Source organism: Syngnathus scovelli, chromosome 18, assembly GCF_024217435.2.
Source record: "Syngnathus scovelli strain Florida chromosome 18, RoL_Ssco_1.2, whole genome shotgun sequence".
Lineage (NCBI taxonomy): Eukaryota > Metazoa > Chordata > Actinopteri > Syngnathiformes > Syngnathidae > Syngnathus > Syngnathus scovelli.
The window spans coordinates 9,030,939-9,050,491 of record NC_090864.1 but is presented as its reverse complement, the minus strand read 5'-3'; the positions used below and the strand labels follow the sequence as shown (position 1 = coordinate 9,050,491).

The following is a 19,553-nucleotide window of genomic DNA, read 5'->3' as shown; positions in this document are numbered from 1 at the left end:
CGATGTTTCCCCGTTATTTTATTTTGATAGTGGCTTCAATAGATTTCCGGAAGTAATTACGGCGTGTTTTACGTGTCGCTTAACCCAGTATGCAGGTTTGCAGCTTCCACAACGGGTCTGTCATGTGGATGAAGCCACCAAGGAGCTTTGCAAGCCAGTCTAACCATTAACAGTTCTTTCTCTTTGTTTTTATTCAGTAGCACTCCGGTCACACCGCAAACTAACAGATGACTGGTGCTCAGCTGACTTTAAGGCTCGTTAACATATGATGTAACCATTTTTTTTTTTTTGCAATTTGCATAGCTTTAGATTAAAAAAAAAAATACAAATAGGCTCACCCATCTTGACAGTTGACAGCATGCCTACACAGTATTTGGCAACACGACGGGGTGTTTCACATCCAAGAAGGATCATCATGAATGATTCAGTGAGCTAATCCAGTAACACAGCAACATCTCCATGGAAAACAGTCGGGCCATACAAAACATTGAAGTTCACCTCGAGCAATTAAGTAGCAAATTTACATCATATCAGTGATACATAAATAAAACTTACAAGTTTCAAGCAGTAAAGTTATCTCAAAGTTTAATCTTGGACAAAATTCCAAGACCTGTGTCATTGATGGATTTATGCACTTTTTTTATATAAATAAATGCACACATTGTTCCTCTAAATATATCACAATAATGCGCTTGCAAATTATTATTACCCAGATGTTTTAAGAAATGCAAAGTTATCTTTTTAATATTTTTTTTGCGGGGATAATTCAGCATGTGGAAAGAAATTAAAGCAGTTGTATTTCGAATGACAGAATGTTTGTACAGAGAAAACGGGCTAGTTTGAAAGGGCAACTCGTACAGACAGTCAGGAAGTACGTATGTACACTTTGAAGCAAAAAGAAGGAGGTGTCCGAGGCTTTATCTTCATGCTTTGCAGTTAGCCGACCTTCACGAGCTGTTGGGATAAGAAAGAACACAAATGAAGAAGGGACTAAAAAAAATAATAATAATAAAACACAGAAGTTGTCTGTCAAGGTCTTGTTTTGATTATGTATGTATAAATTGTGCAGAGGGTACCAAAAGCAATTCTTCCAAAAGCCTGGATGATGGGCTTAAGCAAGAAAAATATCACAGAATGCATTTCAAGGCAATCAAAAAGTGAAGACTGGTTTCTCTGTCTTGCCTGTCATCCCCTTCCTTGATGCCACCAAAACTCAAAAGGTTGGACCTGCTTCCATTGGGGTTCAAGAGCGAGGCACCTGGCAGCTGGCCTGGTCGAATGGGCTTGGCTGGGTTGGGCACGGAGAAAAGTTTAGTCATGTATTTAGTAATGTTTGACACATTGCTATTTTAGTCCAAAAAAAAAAAAAAATCAAAATGTGGGCACTCTCCTTATCACAGAGTTCTGGTATTTTATTCTGTTATGGTTGTCCACCTACCTATCTGAGCAGAACCTCTCCTTGCCATGTTCTTGGGCTTGGTGGCCTCCCTAATGCGCTCAACTTCCTCTTCGTGGCGTTTACGGTCGCGAACGGCACTCTCTTTGGCCTCCTTCAAAGCATCCTCCAAGGCTTTGATCCGTTCCACTGTGGCCCGCAGGCGCTTCTCCATTTTAGGAATCTCCGAATTGAGGGCTGCATTGTCTTGGAGCAGCTGCATGGAAGTGAACGAGTATAGAGCATGGGAGTGAGAAGAAAGTTACAGTAACATTTAGCTATTTCTTGATACTGAAGCTTCAAATTTGCTTCATGAACCAGTTTCTGTCTTTTTTGACTCCTCTATACAGCACTAATATTTCAACACAGTACACACACTTGCCATTTATTAATCATAAGGTGCTTAGCTAATTCATTTTCTGTCTGGACAAGTTGTGGGCCATCTTGTAGTCATTTATTTACCTGTTTGTGAGCTTTGGTGAGCTGCTCCAAGTTGTTTTCCAGGTAGCAGATCTTCCGTTTCTGGGCAGTGCTGACTTCTCTTTCTTCTGAGCTCACCTGGGCATTCTACAGAAAACACAATGAATTTGGATTCATTAGTTTCACAACTCGTTTTCCACATTCAGTAATGTTTTTTTAGGTCAAGAATGACAGATTTTTTTTCATGAATCCAGATTTATTCTGTCTGTTCTGTGTTAGAGGCCCAAGTCCCTATTTACAGCTGCCAGCCACCTTTGAAGAATCAGATGGCCTACTTATGTATTTCAGAGACGCCGTTGTGCCCTCCAGATTAATTAACTTTTCATCATGGTGCAATTTAAATGGAGCATAGGGGACTTCAATATCTCATTAGAAGTAAAAAAAATGGGTTGTGTATAATACTGGAAAGAAAATTGTGTAGTTGTAGACGACGTAGTGTTGTGTCCTTAACAGTTGGCGTGTCTCAATCAAGCAGGGAGTCCTGCCAAAACGTTTGCTTCTACTCACGAGCCAAACAAAGCAAACATCACAGAATCTCTTTGTAGAGTCGATCATTTGGCCAAATTAAAATTCGGATTTAAATTATTTAAATGTATGTAAACAAAAATGCTATTTATGTTTCAAGGGGAATGCTTGGTTGTGATTAATACATTGAAAGAAACCATTTTACAGTTTGCAAGAATAGTTAATTATTGTTGATGAAGAAAAAAATTATAATATGACCTTTTTGACTTTAATCACCAAGTCTTGGACGAAAAGTCTTCTGAGGTTGTGAAGTGTCTGCAGCTCTCGACCCTGTTTAAGACAAAGAAAAAATGATTTTGGTTTATGCAGATTAAAGGCATGCTTATAATTTTTGTCATTTTGTAAACAGCCAACATGTAATTACTCCGCTTGACTTTAGGATCAGAAGAATAAAAAGCAAGTGGAAGCTAGAAGTTACGTTGACTCAGCAGTTTTTGCAAACTGATGAACTGACCACTGTTTCCTCCAGTCCCTTCAGGTCCTGCTTCGTTTGCTCCCGTTTATCCTGCTGCTCCCTATTGGAGGAAAATAAACGTAAGACCTAAAAGTAAGACTAATTCCATCATGGTGAAAGAGAGACATTACGTAAGCTCCTGTAGCTGGCGACTCTTCTCTTGTTCCACTGCCTTCAGCTTCTCATGCTCCACTCGCCTCCTTTCCTGTTCCAGCTTGATCTCCTGGTTCTCACTGCACATGTGACATCAGCGGTATTCAGCACGAGATGTTCGGTTGAAATCGGGGAAGTTGAGATGCTCTCTTACTCCTCTAGCTCAGTGATGCGCTTGTCCTTGCTGTCCAGTTCATCTCTCAGGTTGCTGATCTGTCTTTGATGGGCTTCTCTGTGAGACAGGATCTGCTTCTCCACGGATTCCTAGACGAGGTCAAACTGCTCAACAACACCGTTGAACACGTATAGCAGTAACGAGAGTACCTTTACTTCATTGGCAGACTGGATCTCATTTTCCACAGCGTTAACTCTCTCTGGCGGGAAAATAACATAAAATAAAATATATTTAATGCATATTTTCGTTCAATTGTCTCGTTTTTATCTGCTTTTACAAAATCCCTCTTCAATGAACAGTGATAGGAAAATGAAGCTTCAAATTTGCTTCATGAACCAGTTGTATTTGAAACTTAACTTAAATTTAATTTACCCATAACTACTGTTCATTATTACAATTATTTCTCAAGATAAAAAATTAAACTATTGTATCTTCTCACCTTGGGCTCGGATCCTGACTATTTCTTCACTAAGAGAGTCCACATTTTCCTCCAACTGTCTTTTCTTTTGCTCCACGTTCTGAAGACAGTCTGTCAGGGATTTTATTTTAGCTTCATACTGCCCACAAACAGGCACAAGCAAAAACACATGGAAAAAAAATTGTAAATATAAACTCAGAGAAATGCAATGAGAGTACACAGCAGGCAGTCGGGGTGTCGTCAAATACGCAACTAGCCTTACCTGAGAGACTCGCAGCTGGCATGCGGTTAAATCCCTCTCGGTCACTTCAACCTTCTGGGTGCTGTCAGCTTGGGAGCTCTCAAGATGTTTGTTGCGTTTCACCATCGTTTTGACCTCCGACTTCATCTTACTGATGTAGAGTCGAACCGTCGTGAACTCCTCGTCAATGACGCCGCTGCTTTCGTGTTGCTGGTGGGCCATCAATAAAGATCATGTTAAATATTGATCAGCACTTGGCCGGATTGGGTTGAATTTTTACCTTAATGTCATTACTTCCCACCGCCAAGCCTATCTCTGTGAGGTCTTTTAGTAATGATGTCATCATTTCTGCCATCCTTTTCTTCTGGTGGTTGGTCATCTCTTTCAGCTTCTGGAGCTCGCAGTCAATTGAGGCCAGAGAGGTCTGAAAAAAAAAAAACAGAATCCCAGTTTCATCAGTTTTAGTTATTATCTCCACAATTTGGTTACGATGATGAAATACTTGCAGATTTCTCATTCAGTTCCTCACTGAGGGCCTCAAACTCCTGTGTTTTGTTCTCGACCTCCTGGCTTTTGAGGTCGTAGTTAACAGCGAGCTCTTCCAGGGCTTGCAGCACCTCCTTCACCTCTTCCTTGGAAGCTTCGTTCTCTGTCAGCAGACGTTTCAGCTCCGTCTGCAAGCTGTCGTGGTCCCGCCGGGAAGAGGCGAGGAGCTTAACACAAAGAAATAAGCACGTTAGTTCTTGCTTGGTTGCGTTTGCTAATATAGTTAAGACGATTCGAGGTGGGCTTCTCACCTCCTCCTGGTCCAACAATTGCTGCGAAAGTGTCTCCACCATTTGAGACTGTTGATTAATCTCCTCGTCCTGGAAGAGGTGAAGGATGAACGGACAAGATGATCACTGCTAATTTTGTAATGAAAGTGTCCAAAAGAGACATCTGCTGGTCAAAAATGAAGAGGCACAATAATTCGAAATGTATATTTTTTTTTAAATAGAGATGTAAGATTTTCCATGGGGTAAGATAGAAAGGTCACATTTCAGGATGAGCTTCAAATGAACTTACCTTCAGACCAGTGGGCACCATCAGTGACTTAAAATTGTGGTTAATAATATTTATTTGAGGAGAGTATCAATTACCTTGTCATCCATCTGCTTGTAGAGCTTTGCCATCTCTGCCTCGTAATGTCCCGTCTCGGCCGGCGTGAGTTTGACGCCAGGAAAGCCACTCGGTGCTGCTGGTGCTGCTTCCGTCTTATCGTTGGAAACGACATCTGCAACCTTGGCCTCCTCTTTGGCCTTCTCCTTGTCAAATTGTTCCTCCACTGGCACACTCTCACCTGTTAGAAAAAACACACATGGGTGAATGAAGCACACAAAAATGATAATACATATTTTTGAAATAATAGAAACAGTTGTGAAAAAATATTTCATATGGAATTTTTAAAAAAAATATTTTCTTCCATTTTTCTTTCTGATGTAGCTCTTAAAAAATACAAATTGTCACCTCAGGCTAGTGTGGAAAAATAAATAAATAAATAAACAAATAAATACACAAAATTAGAACTAAATAAATAAATCATCTCACCCTTCCTCCATCGGTTGATTTCCGTTTCCAGCCAGGTTACGCTTGTTCTCAGTACCTTATTTTTTTCTTTCTCTTTTTCAAATTTGCTCTTCCACTGCTCTGCAGTCAGCTCCATGTTCAGAGTCACGGTGTTCTTGATCGTCTTGGCCCTGGTCTCACACAAAAAAAATGACAAACGGGCATTTTGGTGGAGAACTTCAAATGATAGACACGATCATAGACAGTGAAATGCAACATTCGCTCATGTGATGTGACCTTTGACCAAACAGCAGTGTAGACCGAGTCTCAGCATCATTAAAGGAAGAGGGTGAACAACAGATGACCATGGTGGTCCGACAATTCCCTCCAAGGGAGTCCTGCAGGATTCTGGTCATTTTACTGTCTCTGTATGGCACATACGCCTGGCAAAATAATAATAATAATAATTTAAAAAATCAGAAAAAATATTTTTGTAACCATGAGTACTAAGTTTCAAACTATGAATGAATCAAATCAAAATAACTTACCGAGCCTTCGGCTAGTGCTGAAATAACATTTCCAAGTGAAGACAGGGACTTGTTGATCATCTTGGCTTCATCCAGCACTGTACCTTCTGCTCCGGTTTTACCCACCTGGGACCAACATAACAAGCAGATTGTTTTTTTTCTTCACAAAAGATCAAAATTATGATGAGTGAAAAAAAAAAGAGGTTCCTACTTTTTCACTCCCAGCCAAATCAACAAGGTAGAGCTTGCTGGTGAGTTTCTGCTCTGTCTGAGTGTGCTCCTGTTTGATGCTAATTTGGAAGATGCTGTGACTCCTTGAACTGTGCTCATTCATGTCTGACAAAGAAATAAAAAGTAGTGCTTTAGCGTCATCTAGCACTCCTGCAATCCATCTCCCCGCAAAAGATTTCAAATAATAAATGTGACAAGATGACAGCAAATCAATACTTTTGAAATCACTTCAACGCAGTACCTTGGCACGGGATGGTGCCAAAGCACTAGTTTTGTCCGAATGACTCTCGCCACAAGATGACACTTTGGGACAGGGATTTTTTTTTATGTGTTAGTGGAGTAATATAATTTTACTTTCGGCATTATTATGGCAACATTTATTCAGCCAGGTGTTCTAAAATTAGAAACACCACATGACTAGATGAGCGAATTATTGGAGTCGTGCACTGAGTGCTTATCTGGCGGGGAGAAGTCAGGAGACCCGGCGAGGTCAAACCCATGAGAGAAAGCAGCACCACACTCACTTGTGACAGCCACGCTTCTGCTGTTTTTGCCTTCATCAATGGCGTCCATGACTTCTTCGGGACTGCACACGAAGCGCTCGGTACACCCCTGGAGACACATTCGCATCACAAGGCACAGGGAGGCGTGTTCAAGAACCCCTTTAGCAGGCTGGCTTTACAGAGGAGTACTTATCTTACTTGAAACCGTGACCGAACATATTGTGTCTGAACGACGCTTGTCAAAGACAACATGAAGAGGCAAATTGTTGTTACTATAGCAATAAAATAAAATAAAATAAAATAAAATAAAATAAAATAAAATAAAATAAAATAAAATAAAATAAAATAAAATAAAATAAAATAAAATAAAATAAAATTCTCATGTGACTCATTATTTCATCCTACTGCACTATTTATATTCTAAGAATATTTTAAATGAATATGCTGCTATGGCTGTATTCTGAAAGTTTGTGGTGACATTTATTTTGCTTACCTTATAGAAATAACATCACACACATTTTACCTTTACATAGGGCACTCTGTTTTTATCTTCATGGACTGAAAGGTTGGTCTTTGTTACTGTGGAGGAAGGAAAAGGTCATATATCAATCATACTATTTGCGTTCGGGGCAAACATATGAAACCATTATGGAATGCTGTTTAAGCATTATTAAGTTATTCATACCATCCAGCAAGTCTTTGATTTTGTCCAGATAGATTTCATAATAAGAAACCTGGAAATCAAATGTCTTTCGTGAGATGTCATCAACAAATAATTGAATCCTCCATTAAACCTACTTTGATGTGAAACTCCAGGTTCTCATCCATAGAATAAATATAATTAAAGATGTCACAGACAATTCTAGGAATGATTCCCATCATGTCACCATCATGGAGCTTGCCCTTTAGTGGAAAGCAAAAAAATACAACCACATAGCAAGCAATACAAGCGTGCAATTTTGTGGCCGAAATGACATCATGTGGTGAAGTATTACCTCCATTGTGTGTGTTTTACCAGAGGATGTCTGTCCGTAGGCAAATATTGTGCCATTGTAGCCCCCAAGGACATCTAGAGTCATCAAGGAGTGAATACTTGCACTTTGTGTATTGACACCAATAGAACAACTGCTTACCTTTGACAATCTTCTGAGCCACCGCATTGTAGAATTGCTCCTGAGTAGTATTGGACTGGAATACCCGGTCAAAATAATATGGTTTACCCTGGAAACAATATTATGCATGTTAAATTGTACTGCATAATAAGAAAGATGGACATTAAAATGAAAAAAAAAACTGAAAAAAGTTATTATAATCAAGACTCAATCGTTTCTTTGTATTAAGGGTGTCATAGGAGGGGATTTAAACTGGGCAGTGACTCAGCATGTGTGATTTCTTAAGGCAAAACATTCCAAAAGTGCGGCACATAGCAACAAATGTTTTTCTTGATTCCACTATTAACTTCAGACAGCAGCTCAAACACTGTGTGATGCCAAACTTAATAGCATTAATTTACATTTTAAATTATCACTATAATAATATATTATTTAACTGGGTCAAGCTCTTCCATGACAGTCAGTATAAAAAATGAAAATGCATTGGTAATAATTTTAGTCAGTGAACGTGATTGATTTAGGGGGCATAACATAACTCAATAATTGCATGGGGCTTAAAACAGAACCCTGGGGAGTACCAAAATGAATATAAGCCAAGTAATTTAATGTCTCATAGTTAAATGGCCCACTTAAGGGCACTTGAGAGAGGACCATGCGTATAACTTGCTGTAATCTATTTGAGGAATAATGATCAAGTAAAATGTTGGCAGGAGTCAAATTTGCAAGCTAAGCCAAAATTCGAAGTAGCTTTGACGGTGAGGCGGAAATACAGTGTGGTTAGTTTTTTTGCCTCAGCTGTGTTTGTTTTAGATTAATATGAAATATTAATAATATCAAGTCTGAAAGCAAAGAGGTTTAAATAGTGTCACCTACTCACCGCGATTTGCACGCAGTCCTCCCCTTGAAACTTCGGGATGTATTTGTCTCCACGGGCGACCTCGGATTTATTCAGCGGCCTGAAACGACACACCACCTTGATACTGCACTCCGACGGGTCCGCCATCTCCACCGCCTTGGAAGGATGGAGAGCGCCGTGGTGCAGTTACTGCTGAGAGAAGGCCACAGCTAACAAATGACTTCCTAGGAGAGCCTCAGACAGTAGTCCTCTGCAAGATGACATCAGTAAATAAATAATAAATAAATAAATACAATTTAAAAAAAAGATTCAGATGCAGGAGATATCCAATGAGTGGAATCGGAGCTACACTCGCTTGGAGTGGAAACAAATGCAGTAGTGATCAGGGTGGGATCATACTGTAAAATGGTTGGGAGTCACAGGATGTGAGGATCATGAGATTCAACCTCAGTTTCTATTATAGAGCTTTGAGGTCAAAGTTTCGACTGCTATTAATTGATTATACCTTGAATAAAAAATCATAATAATTGTTTCATGCTTATTTGTATTTCAGTAGCAGCAGGTTTTTGGGAAACAGGTATATGATTGCATAAATAGCAAATACATCATATGAGCTGCAAGAATAGTAAAGGCATTGTCTAATCATGGAATGATGCAACAACTTTTTTTTTTTTCAAACACTGATGGTATGCATCAAACACAAGATAACTGTTGGAGTTGACTGCTATTTCTGTATTTTCTGTTCCAGAATTCCAAGAACTTAAAACTGTGAAGCATGTTATGAAGTCATCATGTGGCCAAGTGGTTTGCATCTACAAAATGTCTGACTTTTAATGTCATATCAAGCATATGATTGAGTCACAGATTATACTTTAAATACATTATAATGGGGCAATTATGCTTAATATTAAACAAAGTCAGCATTATTACCTTTTTCTTGTATGAGTGCCTGTAATAAAAGTCAAGTAAATATATACCAAAGTGTATTATAAAATTATATGTTAGATGACGTGAAGGACAGTGAGATTAAGTGGCATTTTAATCAAAGTCAGACTCTGGTGCAATATCAAAATAAGCCACTAGAGGTAATCAAAGTCCGTCACATTTTATGAGCCAAATCCCATCCAACAAATATAACATACTGTAACTTTTTGCAATTAATTATGTTTAGTAATATATAATATAGTCAATGTTGGATTCTAAATATTTATTTTACCATATAGAAATTAACAAATTTCAATTTATGGAGAGCTATAATTTGCATAAGAGATCAACATATTCTAATTAGGATATCAAAGTGGATATTTGTTTATTGATATTAAAAGCTAAACATAGCAAGTGTTCCTCTTTACACACTTATTAAAACGGTTGCCATGGTTACCTTCTGAGGGTAGCCTTACTATGTGTAAGGGGGGGGGGGATAAACCAGCAACAGGGCTTTTAGTTGCTAAGTAACACTTTCTGCCACTAAAAAGCATTTCCTTTGAGCTTCTTTGTGTTCTAAATGAACAAATTGAACCCTTTCTAGACACATCTAGTAATTAGTATTTTTTTTAAAATCACAACATTAAAAGTCATAATCAGTATTGTGAAGTATATGATGAATATTTTTAAAATTCATAATGACCATGTATAAATAAACATTGGGCTGAAGCACATAACAAATTTAAAAAACACTTTGCAATTGACTACGTGTGAATGTGTAAAAAAGAACACGCCTTAAAGACCAGGGTGTTTCAAACAATTCTATTTTATGGACGGGAAATATAGGGCCCAGCTTATATTGTCCCACATCCTGTACACTGCATTTCAGTCCATGAAGTTTCAGCAGCATACAGCAAACAATAAATACTCATGAAAACAGATTCCAGTTATTATTACTATTTTTTTGTACAAATAAAATACATACAGTACTTCTTATTCAGAACAACATTGTTTCATTGATAATGTAACCATTTGTACATTTTCAGTAGTTGTTACATCAGTAAAATGACATAAAATGAAACCATACAGAGGAAGTGAGATGGATAAAAAAAAAAGGAACATTTTTAACTTCTGAGTGGAAAAATGATGTTTCATAGTGTGGCTGATGTTTTGGTAAATTTTAGATGTGAGTCATATGTCAATTCATTTTAAATTAGAAGCCATTCTAAAAATAACCCAACTGTATATGTATTTGGTACATCACATGGAAAAATTATAAGACTTTTGGAGAAAGATAGTAAACACATTTTTTTTTTCATAATTAGAAAATTTACAGTAAAGAGAATATTTTAAAAAACGATGGATAAGATTGTAATGGTAAAATTAAATTAGAATAAAAAATCTTTGTGGATATTAAAAACAGAATTACAATATTTGGCCACATTTTCTTATCGACTTTTGGGGGGGGGAAATGAACATCAATGAGCTCAACATCAAACTTCTGTTGGTTGCAGTCAAGTAGTGCATTTTTGTGATTGATCACTAATAAATATGATCAACAAAATTCTTCACGATCAACTAATCAAGTGTGGCTCTTTAATTTCATACACAGTTTTTTTGTTGTTGTGGAAGAACCTTATCATTGGAAAACCGCCAGTCATATCTGGAATTCTGGAAGCCGTAGAATCACATGAAACGATGTTGACATAACTAAAAAATAAACACAAAGTTCTGCTTGCCGTTCACATTTTTGCGGAAGACGAGGCAACACAGCAAAATAGCGTTTAATACCTTCGACATTTGATGAATGCATAAAACATAATTACCGATCCATTTCGTGACTGTACTTGAGTGCAAAAATGTGCCAGTTTTGTTTTTCCCCATTCAGAATCTTACTGCATCCAAATGGTTTTATAAAAACTGCACAATGAGACTTTTAACTAAGCAGAGTTTAAAGCTCACTAGGTAACCCACCAGCCAAACTATCGACCCCCCCCCCTCCCTCTCTGTTGCATCACACAAAAAAAAGGACAGGCAGAGAAAAACTGCCTTCAGCACATTCACATGGTATATTGTATTAAAGCAACTTTACAGCAGCACTTACATTTTTATCCTTGGCTGGCTTCACACAAACTCACAGTGTGTGATGCTTTCTTCCAGATCATTTCAGGAGATGAGAAGCGCAATACCTTTCTGGTAAAGGACAACTCGGTAGCAGTAGTTGGACTTGGACAAGGACGGACTCCCTCCATATAAATAAAGATTTGATCATTATTTTTCTTTTCCTGCTGGGGTAGAAACACTAACATTGGATTTGATTTGGCGGGTAAAAGCAACAATACAGATTTGACAGCACCAAACGTACTATTGAGGTCAGATAAGTCCGTTCGGATCGATTCTTTACCTCGCCTGAATCCTAACAGTAGAGTGACATCCGACTCCGACGCATAGCCTCGCTGATTAAATAAGCCGGGTTGACTTCTGGTTCTTCCGTCATCACCACAATGTTCTGCCACTCGCCACATTGGTTGGATTTCTTGATGGTGTCCACCACGCAGAGAGCATAAAGACAATCCTCAAAAGTAGCGGCCATGGTTAAAGGCCTACCGTCCCACGTCCGTCGATCGTCCTGGTCCTGAAAGGCCTGCCGAACCGCCTGGATCATTCGGATCATTCCGGTGAGATACGGAGAAGGGATGTCACTGAAGGCTTTATCTGGTAACGAAGCATTTTCAAGAGGTGTGGAGTCTTTGAGAAGAAGTTCCGGGCCTCCCCCGGTTCCTCCGCTACCGTTGTTCTTTTGTCCATACAAGTCCGTCCCCATGACGGATAACCTCCCGACCGTTCCGACGATGATCACCTCTTGTCGAAATTCTCCGGGGACGTTGAAGTTGAGGGTGACGGTGCAGCAGGCCCCGCCTTCAAGCACCATCTGGAAGGTGCAGAAGTCGTCGCTGGTGATCTGACGGATGCCTCGGATGTGGTCCGTCTGTTTGACGAAGGTCTTGAGGAAGCCGTGGACTTTCGCCGCACGTTGGCCTGTCAGGAAAGTTAGCAGGTCGATGATGTAACTTCCTACTGAATGCAAGCCGCCACCACCCATGAGGTCATCGCAGCTCCAGTTGTATTTCTTCCCTAGGAGACTGCCACTGTGGACCTTCAAATAAAACCAGAATTTGTATTTTGTATTTGTGAACTCGGGGTTGACTTCCATTTGATCATACCTGCGCCTCACAAACCAGAAGCTCGCCTATGTAGCCTTCCTCCAACAGCGCCTTCATTCGAACAAAGGCTGGCAAGAAGCGGAGGACATTTCCCATGATGCTCAGCAGCTTGGGGTAGTACTGGGCTGCAGACATCATCCGGAAAGCATCCAAAGGTGTCGCTGTCCTATCACAAATCACGTTCTTTCCGATACCTGCAAACAAATGAACCAAAGATTCAATTTTGGTTGACAATTTTCCGACTTTTGGTGAGCTTGGTTGTGTGTGTGCATCAAACAGCAGTAGCTGATTCACAGTTTGGGGGCGGGGCATGGGTGGTAGTTGTGAAAGTGAAACTTCCCATTCTAATCTGTCATTAGAAGAATGGAAAGTAATCCCTTTGACCCAGATCTGAGATATACAGAGGGTGAACCGACCCAGCAAGCACCACCCAACCCTGGCAGACACACAAAATACACACAACTGTGCTTTATCTATTCCTGTTGGTTAGCAAATCACTAAAAGATGTATTCATTTGAGTGATTCAATTTTTTTTTTTTTTATAAACCCCAAAAACAGAAAGCAGTGAGAATTATGTACTGATACATGGCAAAAGATTTTTTACACCTCACTACTGAATTTCTGTCAGGGTGTGTTTGATATGCAACGTGACATTCAAAGTAGCTTAACGGGGTGATAGCCAAAGTGATGCAGCGGGAGAATCGTAATGGAGCAGAAAAAAAAACTAAGCACTACAGCTCGGTCCCTTATCATTAATAATTTAGAGACAGGACGTACTGTAAACTGCACAAGGAGAGACTTTAATGACTCACAGAAATGGAAAAATATTATATTAGCATAACTAGTTTAAGCAAATACAAGGAAATATGATGATGGAGTTTACATATTGCTCAAATTAAGTCGAAAAAAAAATCAGCTTTTGATCTACTATTAGGTTTTACATGCCAAGTAAGCAGCAGGAAGGACTGAGAGCGCTTGTTTCAGGGGAAGCTGCAGATTCCAAATCACAAGGGAGAGCAGCTGCGTCATTCCAAGTAAAGGCTGACTCTGCAGGCTTCCATCCAGACCACCTGGGTTGCTAGGCAGGAAGGGAAGGTTGAACCCTTCAATTAATACGATGGAATAATAGAATATTTCATTCTAAAAATATTTGAAAGTGACAGGCCTATATTTTATGCAGTGTGTTATCGGTTTGGAACCCCCTGCGGTCTTGAATCCGCCTGGGGTTTAATTAACTTGCCGGGCTGCAAGTCCTGCTTTGTAATCACTCTCGCGCAGACACGCACATTCTGAACTGCAGCCTAATCAGCACGCTGGCGCTCACTGCCTTCGACATATCAGTGAAATATGTTATGATCGCATTCGTGCGCCTTTATCGGGTTGAGGTCGAGCGTAACAAAATGACACACGCCGGCAGCTTGTTTTTTCTTTCTTGCAAATTAAATATGCATAATTGTTGGTGGAGATTGATGTGCTGATTCATTAATTGGAACACAGTGTGTCCCTTGAGTCTCGATAATTTCAGTACCATTTAATTGAGGGAGAATAGAAACTGAAAGACAAATCAAAATGATAGAGTCAAAGCGAGATCACAAATAATAATTGTTTTTGATAACATATGTGATCATTAAATTATTCAAAATGTGCCTTTGAAATAGTCAATCTTGTGCATGAGTAGTCACAAGAAGAATTAAACATGCATCGACAATTCCTTACTTCAGCACCAGAGACAGTGCCATGAAATTATCAATACACAGCTCAGTTAGCCAATTATATTCCAGAGCACTGGTTGAGGTCAGAGAATCTAACTTGCGAGTAAAATCAATGAGTTCAGCACACCAGAATAAATTTCAATTTATTCACCTGACTTAACAGATAACAGAAGAAGAAATGCCTCGATCGTTCCAATGCAAAACCAATTTGGAAAGGAGCTGAACAACCAATTGAGTTTCTTTAGGTTCTGAGTGATTCATTCAGAAGATAAATTGGATTAATTTAACATAAAAATATCCATGAGCTGATGTGACACCAAAGAGAACAGACCCAATCTGATATGGTAATTAAAGACGACAAGCCAGCATTACCAATCACAGTAAACTAATAACCGTGACCATCCTCGGGAAGCTGCGTGACATCTTCACCATGGGGCCCGTGACGCCTGTCCTAGATAGCTTGACGTGAAGATGAACTTTTGCAAAGAGGAGAGCACAAATTGCTGCTTGGTTAAATCTGGAGTGTTGTCATGGTGATGGAACGCCTTGGGTAGCGTCGTAGCACTGGCGGAGCTAAAAGGGGGCCCTTGTGGGCACTGCCTCCCCAGAAATATGCTTGGTATTTTCAGATTTTTCCAGGATTTTTTCCCCATAAATTCCCACCCACCCCTCAGTAAAAAAATAAATACACTCTATTTATATTCTGCAAAACACATGTTATTGTCAAAACTGTTTGTGGAGAGATAGCCGTTGCGATACTGTACATACTTTATTTGCCTGATATAAAAGTGCAAGACTGAGGGTTCAGTCTTGTGAATCTCGACTTGACTTTTTTGGTTCAGATGTTTTTGTTTCTTATCTTACACAATAGAAGTCCAGACAATGACTGTGTAGTTGAGTCATGGCAGGCAGCTGGAATTTATTCACGGCCAGACAGAACAACACCAAAGCTTGACTCATGCACGAGAAGGAGGACGGAAAGAGATATGAATTCTCCGTCTCTTCTCTCCATGTTAGGTATGAGGTTATATTGAATGAAAAAAGTTTTCATCACCGTAGAGGAAATGAAACGGGCCTCAGATACAATTTCCTGTCGTGGATGGAAAGCTTTACTTCGCACAGAACAATTCGAAAAATGATTTTCTTCACTCGTGTAACACGAATTGTCCTTCCAGCCCCATGTGGCCAATTAAAAAAAAAAACTTTGCCTTACATTTCGAGTGTTAGAAATAAGTTGAAGGCAACTCAAGTGACCTTGGTGATCTGTGATCAGACTATGAACTACAATCCTAATGGTTCCATAAAAAAATCACACACTCTCCCGATTGGACCCTTAGACTCAGTATTTAGTAGCACAATGAGATCCCTCAACCAGAAAAGCCCCAAGTTCACCTCCATACCAAACATTTCCTTCTCGGAGCTCCACGGTAAAGAAAGGCGAAGCTTAGAGGGGGCGGCCATCGGGAGGTTTTCTACTTCATACAAGAATGTTCACTTGTCAGGCTGCCTGAAAGAGCAGCCCCTGCTCGGCCATTCATCAAACGGACAAAAGCAATTTCACAGGAAGCCAACGCTTTCTCTTCTTTGCTACTCGTTGTCAGTCCATCATCATTTTCTCCGTCTCTGGGGCTCTTTGGCGAGCATGCTCCCAGAGCAGCCATTAGCATGAAAATAGACGACTCGGAGAACATGAACGTGAGTGAGCCAGTGAGAAATTTACATTACTGCCGCTAGCTAGTCTCCACCCATGCTTTGAGTTAAAATCCTCAAAATGAAATTACTGGTAAATGTTAAAGTCAAGCAAATAAACCATCGTTCTTTTCCTGATTTTCATTTCACAAAACAATAAAAAATAAAATTCAATGTAAAGGGAAAAATGGGAAATTGGTGTGAATTAAAATAAAATAATAAAATGAAAATTAAACAAAATAAAATATGATAATAGAATGAAATAAAAAATTAATAAAAACTAAAATATAATATAAAAAATATGCTGGGAAATTCCACTGTATGTGAATTCACTGTGTGAAAAAGAGTTTCAATTCTCTGCCAACGACCTCATCACCGGTCGGAAGTGTGATTGCGCAACACCATCTGCAGTCAGGACGCGTATTTATGATGACACCTCCTTGCCCTTTGCGGCCAGATTATAAATAGCTCTTTGGGTAGTCTTCAGAGCAGGTGTCTTTGAGCGGATAGTGTGTATAAACATTTGCATGTCGAACAGAAACAGCTTTTTGAGAAATTATGTGATTAACAAAATCAGCCATTTTTGTTTTAAGTCAAAGCAAAGCAATAATCTGCCTCATTTACTCAACTGACTGCTTATTTGATTCTTTCCATTAATACATGACAAAGAGGTGAATCATGCGTCAATCATTTAGAAAGGTTAGCGGAAGTGCTTTAATGGATATAGTTTAGTGGTGAGTTCACTGAGCAGAATTGCTAAATTTATTCTCACGATTTCTCAAATGATGGAAATTTTTCAACAATGCAGAATGACTGAATGAATGAGTGTTGTGGAAAAGTCTGTTGCTTACTACTACACACACACACCACTTAAAGGCCACGCGACTTCCTCCTGCAGCCCGCAGAATCAAGACGGCAGAAACAACACCTGACACTTCTTTTTTCTTCTGTTACACTTCAGTACTCCGATTCCAAAATACAACCGACTCACATATATTTTCTAAGGTTAATCTTTGAACATGCACAAAAAGCTTGTGTGACATCAGAGCTTCCAGGAATGTCCTAGCAATGAGGAGGAAGAATAAAAAAGAGAAAGAAATCCTCATGGAAGAAGAGATGTTGTTGGACAAGACCGACCGGTTTGTTGAGAGGACAAACCCAGCCCAGTAGAACTTGAACAGCGTGTGGAACAGGTTGGTCACCTCCTCTGATGGCCCAATAAATGATGAACTCGAGGTCTGACCCCTGAACATGATTTTGTTATCCTACAAAATCTAAAGAGGACTGGACAGGCTTTCCGTGGGAGGGTGGGGGGGGTGCTCTCCCAAAAAAAGCTGCAAGGAAATGAGCAAAGAGGAAGTGAAGGAAAAGAATGGCCATTGACAAGCAGCTATACACATGTTGCTGTTTGACTCAAGTTCACAGAGATGACTGATAATCTGGATCATGATCAACAACCTTGCGCAACGACGATATCAGTAAGAATTCCCATAATGACGCCCAATAAATCTCTTTTTATGTTGTGTTGGCATGAGCAGATGTTAGTCTAGCCAGGATGTGATTTAATGCACTGAAGATATTGACATAAGTGTAGCGACGGGATACGCCGGGCCGATTCTACGTCACTCCACACTGTTTAACTCAAGTCAACAAGGCTTCAGTGTGGGAATGCACCAAGTGCCAAAGCGGAACCTTTTTTTTTTTTAAAGAAACTTGCAAACACTCTCATGCTGCCGCTGATCTAAATTGAATTTCCAAATTACGTGGCCAACATGACTTGCAGTTCATGCTGAAATCACATGCCTGACTGTGTGTCCAAACAAAGTCATCTGATTTAAAGGAGCTGGGTAATTTTCACATTGGCTGCAGTCACAAGATTTATTTCATGAGTGCCCTTCATATGACAACACAAACACACACACACACACACACAATAAAAACTATCACCATTATCATATTTTCTGTTTTGTGAGAAGGATGACTATTATTAGAGAATAGTTGGGGACCTTCTCTGCCTCTTCTTAATTATACTGCATCACTTTCAGTACACCCCCATTGCATGTTGTTGCACAAAGTAAAAGTGACAACTCCATTCAAAAATGTAGTGTTGCTAGAAATGAATCGGCATAATTTAAAATGCAACAACTAGTGTTAGTAGGTCAAATTCTTCTGCGGATGTCAGTTCACATTCTTCTGCTGGAGCATGTCAAGAGATTACAGAACATTTCTATATCAAACCTTATCCCAGCCACACCTTTCTGGACAAGCTGAGTGAAGCTGCAGGGTGGTTGCATCAATCAACCCCCCCGGCAGCGGCAACAGCAGCGGCAGCAGCATCCTCCTCCCCCCCGCCCCTCAGCATCCCCTCCCGGCTACTCACCCAAGGTTTTGACGGCGATCTGCCGCGTCAGAGGCGGAGGCAGGTTGATGCAAACCAGATCCACGTCCTGGTGCAGCAGCACGTCGTCGATCCTGTTGGTGTAAAACGGGACGTCCATCTCCTTTGCAAGCTCCTCCGCTTCCTCCTGCGTGCGGCCCCAAAGCGCTTTGACGGCGAATCCTTCATTCTTCAACAGCGGGATGATCACCCTGGTGGTCAGGCTGGTGCCGAACACGCCTACCCCTGGAAGCATGATTCGGCTTTAAAAAGATCCGGCTGTGCTTCTGCAGAGGCTTTGCGTCAGGTTGGCCATCCACCTGCAGATAAGCACCCGTCGCCGTGCTGCATTGCCCCGCCGGATACCAGATCGGCGGATTAATCAATCACCATAAATATCCGGCTGGAAATAAACCAGTCGATAAAAAAACACCAGTCCGCACGTCCTCGCGTGGTGTCAAAATAGAAACGCACTAATGCGGCGATATGCGCGTCCGTCCGACGGACTGCACCAGACTGCTTCCACCTTGTCACCAAAAACGCACAATGAAGCGTAATGCAAAGTCGTCAAATATGTCGTAATTGTGATGTAATCGAGCGTCTTCTCCTTAAAAGGATCATTCTGAAGAGGCGGAGGTAGGTAAGTAGCAGGAGAGCGATCTTGCGGCTTTGAAATGATCATCAAGTATGCTTTACTTAACGGAATTTGCTGGTGCTGACCTTTCAGAATAAAGATTCGAAGGGCTTTCCAGAATTGAAGCAGAGTTTCTGCTCGCTCCTCTCACTCAAATCAGTGCAGCTCTTTTATACACATTACCTCCAAAAAGTTAATATTATTTTATTAAATAGTTAATTTTGTTCTTGATGAGTCAGCATACAGCTTTTAATGTATTTTTCCCCAGCTGCTTGAATATCAAATATGATTTTGCCAAACAACGCAACATGTACAATAGAAATAATAAAATACTTATG

The 19,553-nt window shown here is 40.1% G+C and overlaps 2 protein-coding genes across 3 annotated transcripts; both read right to left on the bottom strand.

Annotated features, from left to right (window-relative positions):
• Nucleotides 1–173: 173 nt before the first annotated feature.
• LOC125986326 (kinesin-1 heavy chain-like) lies at nt 174–9,317 on the bottom strand. Of its 2 annotated transcripts, none has more exons than XM_049749984.2 (26): nt 8,677–9,317; nt 7,821–7,908; nt 7,683–7,756; nt 7,486–7,590; nt 7,373–7,421; nt 7,211–7,266; nt 6,709–6,796; nt 6,165–6,289; nt 5,975–6,079; nt 5,724–5,869; nt 5,469–5,617; nt 5,021–5,220; nt 4,679–4,747; nt 4,388–4,594; nt 4,162–4,305; nt 3,903–4,091; nt 3,662–3,779; nt 3,378–3,421; nt 3,202–3,311; nt 3,026–3,127; nt 2,895–2,955; nt 2,639–2,710; nt 1,898–2,002; nt 1,439–1,652; nt 1,183–1,288; nt 174–954 (listed from the first exon to the last, which is right to left on the bottom strand). In XM_049749984.2, exons 1-26 carry the CDS (start codon nt 8,800–8,802, stop codon nt 948–950), a joined length of 2,859 nt encoding a protein of 952 aa, XP_049605941.1. In that variant the 5' UTR covers nt 8,803–9,317; the 3' UTR covers nt 174–947. The 2 variants fall into 2 exon arrangements, with proteins under 2 accessions (XP_049605941.1, XP_049605940.1); XM_049749983.2 differs by having other exon boundaries at nt 3,372–3,421; nt 8,677–9,316.
• Nucleotides 9,318–10,387: 1,070 nt separating this feature from the next.
• On the bottom strand, nt 10,388–19,271 carry gfod1 (glucose-fructose oxidoreductase domain containing 1). The gene is made up of 4 exons (XM_049749991.2): nt 18,902–19,271; nt 18,585–18,827; nt 12,804–12,997; nt 10,388–12,736 (listed from the first exon to the last, which is right to left on the bottom strand). The coding sequence occupies exons 1-4, from the start codon at nt 18,930–18,932 to the stop codon at nt 11,996–11,998; spliced, it is 1,209 nt and encodes a 402-aa protein (XP_049605948.1). The 5' UTR covers nt 18,933–19,271; the 3' UTR covers nt 10,388–11,995.
• Between the last annotated feature and the right edge of the window lie 282 nt (nt 19,272–19,553).

What these genes read in the sequence shown, in the direction of transcription:
- LOC125986326 (XM_049749983.2), bottom strand. Translation starts at nt 8,802, where the DNA reads ATGGCGGACCCGTCGGAGTGCAGTATCAAGGTGGTGTGTCGTTTCAGG. An exon ending in GGCTCAGAAGATTGTCAAAG is followed by an intron (nt 7,757 to 7,820) that starts GTAAGCAGTTGT and finishes TGATGACTCTAG; the next exon opens with ATGTCCTTGGGGGCTACAAT. An exon ending in TCACCAAAGCTCACAAACAG is followed by an intron (nt 1,653 to 1,897) that starts GTAAATAAATGA and finishes ACTTCCATGCAG; the next exon opens with CTGCTCCAAGACAATGCAGC.
- gfod1 (XM_049749991.2), bottom strand. Translation starts at nt 18,932, where the DNA reads ATGCAGCACGGCGACGGGTGCTTATCTGCAG. An exon ending in CGACGGGTGCTTATCTGCAG is followed by an intron (nt 18,828 to 18,901) that starts GTGGATGGCCAA and finishes TCATGCTTCCAG; the next exon opens with GGGTAGGCGTGTTCGGCACC. An exon ending in TTCTGGTTTGTGAGGCGCAG is followed by an intron (nt 12,737 to 12,803) that starts GTATGATCAAAT and finishes TTTTATTTGAAG; the next exon opens with GTCCACAGTGGCAGTCTCCT.